This window comes from Anolis sagrei, chromosome 2 (assembly GCF_037176765.1).
Source record: "Anolis sagrei isolate rAnoSag1 chromosome 2, rAnoSag1.mat, whole genome shotgun sequence".
Taxonomy (NCBI): Eukaryota; Metazoa; Chordata; class Lepidosauria; order Squamata; family Dactyloidae; genus Anolis; species Anolis sagrei.
This window is the reverse complement of record NC_090022.1, coordinates 74,041,125-74,055,205: the sequence shown is the minus strand read 5'-3', so window position 1 is coordinate 74,055,205 and position 14,081 is coordinate 74,041,125. Positions and strand designations below refer to the sequence as shown.

General features: G+C 40.5%; 1 protein-coding gene across 1 annotated transcript in view; it reads right to left on the bottom strand.

The window, feature by feature from the left end:
* GNAI2 (G protein subunit alpha i2) overlaps positions 1 to 14,081 on the bottom strand; it is a 182,608-nt gene that overhangs the window by 67,562 nt on the left and 100,965 nt on the right. The window contains exons 2-3 of the mRNA XM_060765750.2: positions 12,250 to 12,292; positions 8,025 to 8,166 (exon numbers count right to left, since the gene is read on the bottom strand). Of these exons, the coding sequence (XP_060621733.1) occupies positions 8,025 to 8,166; positions 12,250 to 12,292 (185 nt within the window). The remainder of the gene's footprint in view (positions 1 to 8,024; positions 8,167 to 12,249; positions 12,293 to 14,081) is intronic.

The following is a 14,081-nucleotide window of genomic DNA, read 5'->3' as shown; positions in this document are numbered from 1 at the left end:
AGAAAGTGCTGGTTTCTAATATATGTAATTCCTTTATGTTTGTGAGTAAACAGTATTTCTTGTTGTTTCTTTGTCAGTGTTGATGTGGAGAGTGTCTGGTTTGCCTACTCTGGAATATGCAACATATCATAGTCCTTCTTTAAGGGTCTCTTTCAAATCTATGATATTATATCTGTGTGTGTGTGTGTGTGAATCATATCTATCTATCTATCTATCTATATTTATGACTGGATGGCTCTTTGTCAGGAGGGCTCTGATTACATTTTCTTGCCCTGGTGAAGAGAGTTGGACTGGATGGCCTTAAGTATTTTCTGTTGGTCATGGGGGTTCTGTGTGGGAAGTTTGCCCCCATTTTTGTCGTTTGTGGGTTTCAGAATGCTCTTTAATTGTAGTGAACTATAAATCCCAGTAACTACAAATCCCAAATGTCAAGGTCTATTTCCTCCAAACTCCATCTGTGTTCATATTTGGGCATATGGAATATTCGTGCCAAGTTTGGTCCAGATCCATCACTGTTTGAGTCGACAGTGCTCTCTGGATGTGGATGAACTACAATTCCCAAACTCAAGGTCAATGTCCACTAAACCCTTCCAGTTTTTTCTGTTGATCATGGGAGCCCTGTGTGCTAAGTCTGGCCCGATTCCATCATTGGTGGAGTTCAGAATGCTCTTTGATTGTAGGTAAACTATAAATCCCAGCAACAACAATTCCCAAATGACAAAATCAATTGTTTTGAGTGGAGGACATACATTGGGTTGTTAGGTGTCTTGTGTCCAAATTTGGTGTCAATTCCCCCAGTGGTTTTTGAGTTCTGATGGTATCACAAACGAACATTAGATTTATACACACACACACACACACATACATATACATATATACATGCTTAAATGTCTTACCATAGTGAAAAACAAAATAATCTTTCCTCCTTTTAGTAAAACTAGAGAACCCACAAGAGGCTGTGACCACTCAGGAAAGAATCCAAATGGGGCTGCCCCTAATCCCTGGGGGAGGGCTTCCTCAGTACTAGGTAACCCCCTCCGCCTTAATTGAGGGGAAATAGCTGGTACAGATATATGCCTTACTGATCAGGATAAACTTTGTTTACTAGACCTTGTCACTCCATTTCCTGACATTCTGAAAGCTCAAATAAACACTCCCATTAATTTATGGGCAGCTGGAATCCTACTGGTGAATTATGATGGATTAAGTGTGCCATCAGAACTCACTTCTTGGTCACTCCGGACTTGAAATTCACTACCTATAGTGCAACATCATAATCCCCCCTTAACTTACCCTCTCTTAGCTGTAGCCCTACAATAATGACCATTTCCTGGACAGTGGAGATCAAGAAGGACTGTATATAAGTATACAGCTTTTTCCTATAGGTGTCATATTGAAGGGCCACTACTGGTCCAATGGATGCCTGTTGCAGGAAATTGCAGGTATCTGGCTGTTGCTTCCCCTATCTTTCACTGACAAAGAAACAGCTGTACTGGGAGGGGGAGCTGAAAAGTATGGCTTTAGGGGGAAGTTGAATGGGAAACTATTGCAGCTATGTTGCATAACTATGTATCCCAATGCACGATTGCCTCTATTGCTTATCTTGCTTTTCTTCCTATAACGAATTTCAAAACAGTACCATCAACCCAAGTCCCAACAGAAGGACTTGGAGACATATGGCCCTCCAGCTGTTGAAATGCAGTTACAATCCGCCCTCGTCAAGGAAGTTAGAATTGCAGTTCAACAGCTGGAGGGATTTGCATTTCCATTCCTTGTCTTTTTAATATTTATGTGAAACTACTAAGGGAAATCATCTGCAGACATGGGGCAGATGCAATCAGTATGCTGGTGACACCCAAATTTCTCCATGCTTTAGCTAAGGATAGTGTGTCTCCCTGAATGAATGCCTGGAGGAGATAATGGGCTGGATAAGGAAAAAACAAATTGGAAGTGAATCTGGGTAAGACAAAGGTGCTTGCCATCAAGGATCCTAACCTAGGTTTGAAGGTGTGTTAACCAGTTCTAGGTGGGATTATGCTCCCCTGAAAGATCATATTTGAAGTTTAAGACTGGCCCTGGATCTGCCTCTCCAAATGTCTGCTCTGATCGTTGCCAATTAGTTTCCAGGTTACCTACAGGATCACCTTTTCCCATATAATCACTCTCTTAGGACCCTGAGGTCCTCTGGGAGACATTTACTCGAACCAGCCACAACCTGACTGGCAACTGTCACCCAGAAGACCTTTTCATTGGCCACCCCAAGACTGTGGAATGACCTGCTAGAAGAGCTCTGACAGCTAAATGAGTTGTTAGAATTTAAGACCAACTAAATACTCATTTCTTCTGTCATGTCTACTCGGTCAACCTTGAACCACGAGCTTTAGATTTGCATCTGATTTATTATTTTGTACCATGTGTTTTGATGTATATATTTTATAATGGTGTGTTCTGATATATGTATTTTATGTTGATGTGTGTTTTGACCGTGGTGTACCCTTTCTCGAGCCATTAGGAGATATTGTTGTTCTAACTGTTGCGATGATGATGATGACAACAGAAGAAAGTGCTTTTTCTCCCTCTTTTGCAAGTGCTGGTTCTTCCTTGAAACAATCTCTTCATTTATTATCACACACCATTATATTTTACAGTAAAGATGAAGATCTTGGGGCTTTTCAGATATTGGCTCATTCCTTCAATCCCTGCTAATACTATCAACAGTTGTGGGCAACAAGAGTTGTATGTACTTTTATATGTTTGTTTTATACCAGCATTCAAATTCTGTTTGTTGATCTTGCATGTAGATGACTATTAATACTTTCAGGTGATTTTACTGCCTCCCACCACCATCAATACACCTTCATTGCTGAAAGTAATAACATCAGACTCATGACATACAAATACCTGCCATTCCCTGCCACACTGTTTGCTCTTTTCAATGGTTAAGCCATTCCTGTTCAACAAGACTCCACTCTCGATCTCCCACACAAGGCTCCCAGCACTTTACATTGGGTCTGAACAGATTTTGGCAATGCTGTGTTACTTAAAAAGAAGATGTCATCGGGATGAGTGAAAGGGTCTTCGAACTCCGTGTAGTTCCAGCCTAAATATAGCAAGGCTGGGTCAGAATGGTTCTTTCACAGTGCAGTACAGGAACAAAATGGTATGCTTCATTTTACAGCAACAGATGCCACATTTGTTTATGGCAAACAGCCAGAGGCACTTTTGGATGGACATAAATTTGGCTGAGTGTTCCCAATCAAATGTAAAAATAAATAAGCAAACATTGTACAGGTCAAATACTTGTTTTACTTTCTCACTTTATAAGCAAGACTCTGTGCCTTTTTTCCAAGAAACACCTCTCTAGGACTAAGGGTGAACCCACTCCCCCAAAGCAATTGAAGGTTGGTATGTATTAGCTTTCTCTGCTATGAATTCTAGTCCTCCCCCCGCCCCCCCCCCCCAAAAAAAGAAACTACAGATCTATGTGCTTTACTAAACTACAAATTCCAAGTTTCCCCAGGATGGAGCCATGACACCTAAAATGAGATGAATAGATACACTGTTAGCTTCCAAGTTATGAGTACAGCTTAGACAAAATATCTTGGCTTATTTTTTATTATCATTCTATATCTTGTGCTTAATTCTCTTTCTGATCATTTTTATTCAGTATTTAATATGCTGTTTGTAAAATGAATACTGCTTGGGGATACTCGCGGATTCAGTGCTGACGCTTGATGCACAGGTGTCGGCAGTGGCTGGGAGGGCCTTAGCACAATTAAAATTCGTGCGCCAACTGTGACCATACCTTGTGAGGTCTGACTTGACTATGGTAGTCCACGCCTTCGTTACCTCTAGACTGGACTATTGCAATGCACTCTATGTGGGGCTTCCCTTGAAGACGGCCCAGAAACTCCAACTGGTTCAACGTTTGGCAGCCAGATTACTAACTGGGGCGAATTACAGGGAGCGGTCTACCCCCCTGTTTAAGGAGTTCCATTGGCTGTCATTCATTTTCCAGTCCCAATTCAAGGTGCAAGTTATCACTTATAAAGCCCTAAATGGTTTGGGACCAGCCTACCTTCATGACCGCATCTCCTACCACAAACCTGCACGATTTCTTCGATCCTTGGGGGAGGCCCTCCTTTCGCCCTTTCGTCCTTCACAGGTACAGCTTGTGGGAATGAGAGAGACATTCTTCTCTGCTGTGGCCCCCCAGCTATGGAACTCACTAACTGGTGAGATTAGGCAAGCCCCCACTCTAGAAGCCTTTAAGAAAGCTCTAAAAACTTGGCTTTTCCGATGTGCATTTGGAGAGTGACCCACAGTGTTTTCCTCATATTGCACTTCCCCCACCTTATTGAAGGTCTAACTCCACTGTTCTGTCCCCTATGAGCTCCTCCCCCACAAATATACCTTTTTCATTGCTATCTCATCCAGAGTTTTATCATTTTATGTCATACATTTTGGCCCATGATTTTCCATTATGTTATTTTGCACTACTTATTTTAGCTGAATGTTTTATTTATTGTATTGTGATGTTATTTTTGTTGTTCATATTTTATTTTGCTTGGCCTCATGTAAGCCACTCCGAGTCCCCTTTGGGGAGATGGTGGTGGGGTATAAATAAAGTTTATTACTATTATTATTACTGGGCTTGTCCATTTTGTTTAAAAGCAAGGAACAATCTCCAATGCTGGCTTTTTTCTTGGATCTTATACTATGTGCACTGATATAAGGGGAGGTCAGAGGAAGGTAGGTTGGATTTATCCCTGGTATAGTAATTCAGTTGACTATTCTTCCACAGATTGATCACTAGGTTGTAGCTATATCATAGAGGTGACACCAAAAGAGGAAGGCAATTGTTATGTATTAAAATCTCACCTCACAAGGAAATTGAGCACAGGTCTTCTTAACAGATAGTAAAATAGTTAAAACAATCACTGACTGTAGAGCACAAGGATCAAATAGAAGGCCCACAGCCCAAATCTGGTCCTCCATGTCATTTTTGTTTGTCATTTTGCCCTTCAGATGCTAGACTACAAATCCTATATTGCTTATCATTAGACATCATGACTAGAGCTGATTGGAAATGTGATACATTAACATATGGAAGGCCGCAGTTTGTTCTATTTAGTCAGTTTAGTGGGGTTTGAATTTACATACAAGACTTGTCGATAGGACATCTGATTTGAAAATGTCCTATAATCTTATCCCAACCTCATGTTGTTGGGTTGCAATTCCCATTATCCACAGTCTACATAGTAAATAATCAAAAGAGATGGGAGTTGTCATTCAATAACATGTGGGCATATACACTGATAAAAAACTAAATATCACCAATCACTATGTAAAAAAATTATAGTTGGCCCTCTGTATCCACAGAGTCTCCATCCAAAGCATGGAATAAAAACCTGGCTCTGGGATCAAGCGTTCAAAGAATAGCGAAATGCAATAATAGATTGGAATATGTGCAATGATTATGGAATGGCCTTGGATTGTGATTTTTGGATGGCGTGATTTAACACTGAATGTAATGCTTTTAAATGTTTAATATGTATTTTAATTCAATTGATTTTAAGCTCAATGTTTGTATATGTTCCAAGGAACTGAATATTTGCCATATGTAAGCTACCTTGAGTCCCCTTTGGGATAGAGAAAGACAGGGTATAAATAAGGTAAATAAATAAATAATACAATGGTCCTTTGAAGGCAACCATAAGGCTGATATGGCCCTCAATGAAAATGAAATTGATACCACTGCTTTAGAGCTTCACCCAGACCCAGCCAGGAACAAGTTCCCCTTCGCATGTTTTCAAAGAGTATTCTTCAGCTTCCATGATTTCCTGTGTTGTTTTCAATATCTGAGCAGATTTTTGATAAGTTCTGAGAAGTCCTCTTATCAGAGTTTTGGAAAAGTCATTTTGATGGATTACAACTCTCAGATTCCCCCACCCAGCTTTGTGTATGTGTGTGTGTCAGGAGCAAACTGCAAGTTGCTTCTGATGTGAGAGAATTGGCCGTCTGCAATGACGTTGCTCAGGGGACACCCAGATGTTTGATGTTTTACCATCCTGTGGGAGGCTTCTCTCATGTCCCCACATGGGAAGCTAGAACTGAGATAGTTACTCACCCTGCTCCCTGGATTCGAACTGCCAACCTGTTGGTCAGCAGTCCTGCTGGCTCAAAGGTTTAACCCATTGCACCACAGGGGGCTCCTCCCAGCTTAGCTATTGGCATGCATTCTGAGATTCCTATATAAGAGTTTTTGCCCAAAATGTAAGCTCTCCACATCCTGATTACAGTCAGTGCCTTTGGCAACATCTACCATAAAGGGCATCTCCAAAAAGAATTGCTGAATTGTATATACAACACATTCTCCTCAGCTGATCTCATGCCACTTCTTTCTTCTAGTTCAGTGGTCCCCAACCTGTGGTCTGTGTAGCACCAGTGGTCTGTAAAAACTAAAATATGGTCCATGGCCTTACCCTTACTACTACGGATAATAATACAGCTCAACCAAAACTTTTTTCCTGGTGTCTCCCTTTTAGGTCTGTTCCTGGCGCTATTTGTAATACTGATTCAGAAAAATAAATCGGATAGACCACATCAGCTCTAGATTATTAAAGATGGTTTCCTGTGGGTGGGCAGATGGCAATTACTGGATGACATATGTTTTGTATCGGAAACTAGAGCTGATGAGGTCTATCCAATGCAATTTTCCAAATCTGCAGCCCAAATAACCAAACTGAATCTAAAGTTTACCAAAAACTGATTCATAACCCTTTTGGTACTAATGTTGAAGAATGGTTCCTGGTCAAAGTGGTCCCTGGTCAAAGAATGGTTGTGAACCACTGTTCTAGTTCAATGCTACTCAAACTGGTGGTCCACATATTGGTTTGGTCTGTAAGCTATTGGCTAACAAGCTATTGCGAGTTTCAAGGAAATAAAGATATAGTTTTAGTCAGTGGACACAAATATGGTGGTGGCACCTGGGAAATTCATAAAGAACCATGCCCCCCTCCCAAAACACACACACACACACACAATAGATAGCTTAAAAAACACTGTTCAATTTCACTCAATGTAAATGGAACCTGCTTCTTCCCTCTGCTGGCCATGACCCCAGTTGGTTTCTTAGGATACAGGTTAATTGCAAATTGCTATACGTTCCTTAAAATTGCAACATTACCTCATGTACGCACACTCCCTTTCAGAGGATGTGCCATCACCTCCTTCCTTTATGTTGTTTACAGATAATATATTTCAACAACTCTGTGGGGAATTGCTTAGGAAAGCAGAAACAAAAAGTAGACAATGGACAGCTTTCTGCATGCACAAACTATGATTAATCTATGCTTTAGGAGGTCAGCACCAAGCACAATGAGCGAGGTAAATACCAGAGGCCCTTGTGTTTACATCAGGTGCCCATCATTTTCAGTTGACTTTCCTGTCCAGGCCCAAAATAGTGGTCACTAATGTATACAAACACCCACAGGTGCACACTCCACAAAAGGCCATGTGGAGTCTGTGGGGTGTTCTGATCAGTGCGCCTGCCCAAGGCCACAACACATAACTTCGTAAAATAATCCCCCCATTTCAATTTTTCATGGGGAAAAAACCAGGAAGGGACGTCATGGGCTTTTCAGGATGGTGCAAAGGGTACATTTAGACGATAGCATCTAATGCTTCTCCAGACTCCAAATAGAAGAAGCATAGTATGTGGTGCATAGATTCCTAAAATAGGCCATACATGGATTTGATAATGTCCACCCCATAGTTGGTTAACTATTTCCAGCCTTTCACTCAATTCTGAATTTGGGAAAGCTACTCTTTGGACCATTCTGCTTCAAATAGGGATGAGCTGCATAAAAATCCCACCATTCAGAAATTCCAAGATGCCCAGATGAGAAGAAATACATAGTTTCAGTTTTAGTACAGGAGATATATCTATATCTATATCTCACCAATGAATGTCAGGTGGGAAAAAGTTGGTTAGTAATGCAGAGGGATTTAAGCAAACTCACCGCTCTTGCAGGATCCCCAAAGTCAATCTGCAGGTTTCCCATTGCCTTGATGATAGCCATAATGGACTGGATGGTGTTGCTGTAAACCACGGCTTTATACTGCCGACACTCTTCCTCTGAGTATCCATCCTCATGGATAATCCTAAGGGTGGGGGTGGTAAGGAAAGTTTCCAAAATCAGATGGGACAGACAGAGGACTTCCACAGATTTTACTACATTCCCACAGCCTCCAACATCTCACAGAAGGGAAGCCAGGACAACCATCCTATTTGGCTGCTCTCAAGATGACTGCTGACATTGTGGCTTTGCATCTGCTGCCAGCCAGCTCTTCACACATCTTCCCTTGAGCCCTACCCAGGCACTGGAAGGAGAGACACCATCATCACTCATGGTGACCTCCTCCAGAGGCCTTGTATATCTGTTTTGCTTGCAAGAAAGACCTCTTGCTATCAAACCAGAAATACAAGGCCTCTGGAGGAGGTCACCTTAGCTGATAGTTGCTTCTCTTACTATCCCCCTCCTATGTATCTTACCCATGTCAAACACATACCATGCAAGAAAGACTCATGTTGCTTTTGCTAGTGTCTGAGGAGCAACTAGGTTAGTTAAGCCACAACATCAAACCCATATTCCTAAAAGTAATATATAATAGATAAAATATTCATAGGAGACAAGAACATTTGTCAATAAAGAACAACACATCAATATGACTTAGGATATAACCTCCCAACTGATCACATACCAGCTACATCAATTCCAGAGGCTGTGACTGACTACAGCACACAACAGGACTGTATTAGGATCAAGTATTTCCCTCCTTGGGCTATTTTCCTTATAGCAGAGAGGAAATCAACCAGTGGCCAGCTTTGGCTGCATTGCTACTAGGAAGGCTCAGAAAGGCTGAAAAACTAACCATCTGTTTGTCAATTAGCCAGAAGCAAACATTCAGTAATCCACCAGCAGGGACAGAGAAGCATTCCTACTCGACACATTGCCCAAGCTTGAATTTGTCCAGTTAAATGGAGCTAGCCTCCAGCCAAAATGGTCAGTTCTAAAATGCTGCCATGATAACATGCTATAAATGTTCCAAACAAATTAAATCCAAAGTTAAACTCGCCATTTTTCTCAGCCCGCCCTGAACATACTTCCACAGTGGGAGGCTAATGTAATGAGACTTTTCATTCCCACAGCTGCTGTAAACACGATCCTAACTGAAGCAGACACTATAAATTAAAGATCAGATGACTATTAATCTTTTAAAAATACCAGTAACTCCAAAAATGCTGGCATACTATATGGCCTCAATCTACTTATTATTTCCAACTAGATTAGACCAGAAGTGCTGGGATTCAGGTCTTGCAAGAACATACTGTTAAGTCACTGGACTTAATTTCACAGGATTTTCCTAGGTAAGGAACAGATTTGACTAATTCATTCTTCTGAAAAATAGCCTTTAGTACCTGGTTCAGTGCTGGTCTCACATCCAAGTACTAACCAAGGCTGACCCTGCTGAGCTTCCAGAATCAGATGGGATCTGGGGCGAGCACACAAGCCACACACAATTTTCAGCATAGGGATTATCATTTGCTAATCTATACAGATTTGACAATCCAAAGAAGAATTACTACTTCTACACTGTGGGATATACAAGGAAGTCTCTAGATAATTCCAAAGAACATACAGTTTGGAAGAGATTGTGGACTTCCTTTTAATAGCATGGTTTATAAAATAAGAACTACAGCAGGTGACAGATTTGAGAGTTCTTATCTACCTACTATCCTAAGGCCTGATATATATTTTACTTTCTCAAGGATTGTTTCAAAAGTTGCAACATTGCACTAAGTTTCGATATAATTTGGGATGGAAGAGGAAATGTAAAATAGTATCAAATAATAACATCAAAAACTTCCCAATGCCCGATACTAATAACTGTTCTGATTTGTAGGAAAACTACTTTTTTGCTTTCCTCTCTGTACTATTAACTATAAATAATATTTATCACAGGCATTTATCATATCACCTTTCATTTGTTTTCAATTACACAAAATTAAAAGGCTGTTTATCCCTGTGAAGAACAACACAGGTCTAGGGCAAGTCAGTTTGCAAACTTCATCTAAAACTGAACTTGTGAGGCTGGACAAGGATAAGAGATGTAGGATCACTTGCTATGGTTAGCCAGCTATCCTAAGTGCTGTGGTGGTAAGGAAGAAGACAAGAGTTTGCAGGCTTAACTATACAGCTGGCAGCTTGACCAGTCTTGAATCTGAATGGTAAACATAAAGAAGATCAATTTTCCCAACACATTTTTACTTTGCTCAGGTAATGGGAGTTGGGATCTGGGGACCAGTTTTTCATTTCTTCTCGCACTTATCACTGTCAGATCTAAATCTGTGAGAGAATTCTGCATATGCATTTCCTTCATGTGGAGGGTGGTATGGATGTGCATGTTCACATGTGTGCATATACCCATGTGTCTCTTTGAAAACAAAAGAGGCTCCCTTCCCCTGCATATAGTAACAACAACAACAACAACAACAACAACAACAACAACAACAACAACTTTATCTATATCCTGCCATCATCTCCCCAAGGGGACTCAGGGAGGCTCACAAAGGCACTCCAAGGTACAGCATATAACATGAGTACAAAACAATATCACATAGAAATGATAAAACAACTCTATGTGAAGAAATATCTCTTAATCTCTGAATAGCTCTGTTTTACTGCATGCTGACTGGCTGGGACGTCCCAAATTTGAAACAAGGAGGAATGGTATATGCAGACACTTCTTTTCTAAAACAACTCAATTCACAAACTATTCCAACTTCAAGACTTTTGAACAAAGCCTGGAAAGTTACTTTTTAGATTCCCATTCCCTGAATTTACCAGCCAGAATGGCAAGTGACCATGCTGATTCATGGATTCTGGGAACTGGTAGTTCAGAAAATGTACTTTTCTTAGGAGAAATATGAAAATAATAATTCAGTGAAGCCACCACAAGAAAAATACCCACACTCTCTTAGCCTCAGAGGAAGGTGAAGGAGCCTCCCCTCTAAAGAAATCTTGCCAAGAAAATCCCATGATTGGTTCCACCTTAGGGTCACCATAAGTCAGAAATTACTGATAGCTTTAGCTTTGCAGAAAGAGAATTTCTGCCAGGGACATTAAATGATAAAAGAATGAAGAAGATAATTTAAATTTCTTCATCTGTGAAAGTGCCTATAAGATACAGAAGCAATTTCCTTCTTTGTACTGTTGGCCCTTCATATCCACAGATTCGGCAACCATAGATTCCACCATTCATAGCATGAAAATACTTTTTAAAAAATCAAAAAAGCAAACATTGATTTTGCCATTTTATATAAGGACAGTATTTTAGTATACCATTCTATATAATAGCATGAGTATCCATGGATTCCGGAATTCACAGGAAGTCCTTGAATCAAGCCTCATAAGATACCAAGGGCCCACTGAACCTCACCTTCACATTAAGAATGTTTCCTGGCTTATTTACTCCTCAGTTTCTGTGAGAATCCAACAGTCAAATGATTAAAAAAAACATAATGTATATTTATTTAGGCATGAATTTTCTAGGTAATAGCTAGTGTGTAGTGTGTAGGGTGAGATTTAATAGCTCTCTGGGTGAGTGTGAAGTGCCATCAGCAACAGAGATTGAGGGCACTGGGGTGCACTCACCAGGCCAGTTAAACCTTCCAGCAGCAACTGTTCAATTAAAAGAAAGCAATTGCTATTGCGATGTCAGATATTCAATAAGTCTAGTATATGCTGTAGGTCTGGGAATATGAGTACTCTTCCTTCCTCCTGCATGCACAACTGCATCCAGAACCTGGCTATAAATCCCATCCTTTTCTAGATACTCCTGGGATGTGGGAGTATGTACCTGTGCTCTCAAGCTGCATCTGGATTGGGAGTAGGAGTAAAGTACAAAGAGGTACTGGAGGCTGTAAACTCACTGTGTCAGTGAATATTACCTGCAGGATCCCTACCTATGTAAATTCAACAAGTTGCACATTCATAAATATGTGTGCAAACAAATAAGACTACAGAGTGGGTTAAGAGCTGAGTGTCTGGCAATAAGGGTTAAAAGTTCTATGACGTTTAAAAGCACAGAAAGAACTCTGCAACAAAAATATAAATAATTTCAGTTGACCTGTTAATATGACATAGAGACAATAACGTTATTGAAACAAAGAGGAATGCTTACTTCATCTGTTTTACAATTGTGCTTTTCCCAGACTCTCCTGCACCTGTAAAAAAAGAAAGAGGACATGTAAGGCATGGGGTTTTTAGGTTTTTATTCTTTTCCGAAAGTTTAGGAGGGAGGAGGCTGATTTAATATCCCTAGGAAGGGAGTTCCACAGCCGAGGGGCCACCACTGAAAAGGCTCTGTCTCTTGTCCCTGCCAAACGTGCCTGCAAGGAAGGCGGGATCGAGAGCAGGACCTCCCCACACAATCTTAACTTCCTAGATGGTTCATAGGGAGAGATACGTTTTAACATTATCTTTAGAAGCAAGCCAATAAACAAGACTTCAGGATATTATTCAAACACATGAAGAGTCAGAATGAAAAACTCGGATTTTGTTTCCCACCTGCTCTCCCATTGTCCATTTGCTTTCCAACGACAAATGCAGGATAAGCTACAGCATGCAATTATGGCCAGTTTCATGGTGTGACTGGAATGAGCCAAGAATCCTTCTTAGAGCCTGTTTTCAGAGTCAGTTCAAAAGAGCTAGAAGATGTCATTTAATTAGAGTTCACTATGGTCAGCAAACACAAAAAGGATGGAATGGAAACCATTTTCAGAGAAATAGTAAGGAAACCAAAAATTATAGTATGACTGTATTCTCAACCCTGGTTCTCTTATTGGAAACCATTGCAAAAATATATTAGTTTGAGGACTTAGGAAAGGAAATCCCTTTGAGAGACACTAAGAAAACTATGAAGGTTTTCCCGGACGTTGTGCAAATGGCAACATTTATAGGCCTTTCTGCAATACGCAATTTGTTTTAAGCTGAAAAGGTCAGGAGAGGATAAAATAAAGAAATGCAAAAAATATTCTCCAAGATCTGCTGATGATAATTTCTTCAGCCTTATTCAAAATCTCTAATCAACTTTGCTTACCATCAACAAGGCTAGTCAATGAATAGCGGGCAGCACTAAAGTACACAAGACAGATGACATAAACATGGCTAAGCACGCTACTGCATGTCACTTCTTGTCACCCCTTCCATTAACAGTACATGCACGATACAGGGTGAGGACAAAATCCTGTGAGACACCAGCAGAAAAGTGAAGATACACCAACATACATCCTATTGCCAAGATAATAATAATAATAATAATAATAATAATAACTTTATTTATATACCACTCCATCCCCACGAGGGGACTCAGAGCAGTTCCCAAGTAATATCACAAAATATACAGAGTAAAAAAACAACATAACCATAAGATTAACAAACAAAATATAAACATAAAAATTGTCACCACAACACACATATATTAAAAGATCAAAGAGAAAGCCTCTAGAGCAGACCTGTAGATGCCAGCCAGCTTCCAATGGCATGGGACCAATATCTTAGGAGCAACACTGTCAATGGATGAAGTTGAATAGTCCACTGAATACAGTGCTGCGCAGGGCTGTCCCACCTTTTGATATAGGCAATGTGCAATTTGTTACTGTGAGCCATCAAGTCATTTCTGACTTATGGTGACCCTATAATTAGGTTTTCTTGGCAGAATTTGTCCAGAGGGCGTTTGACATTGTTTTCATCTGAGGCTGAGAGTGCATAACCTGCCCAAGGCCATGTAGTGGGTCTCCAGTGCCAAGTGGGAATTTAAACCCTGGTCTCCCTAGTCCAGCATTGAAACTACTACACCTTGTAGATCTCTACAGTGTGTGATAGCAAACAACAATTTCACCAGAATCATCTCAAGCCACCCATTATAACATAATACTCTGCACTATTGCTTACGGCAATGAAGCAGTTCTACTGTTTCCTCCACGTCTAGGAAAAAGGAAAGGGAGAGGAGCT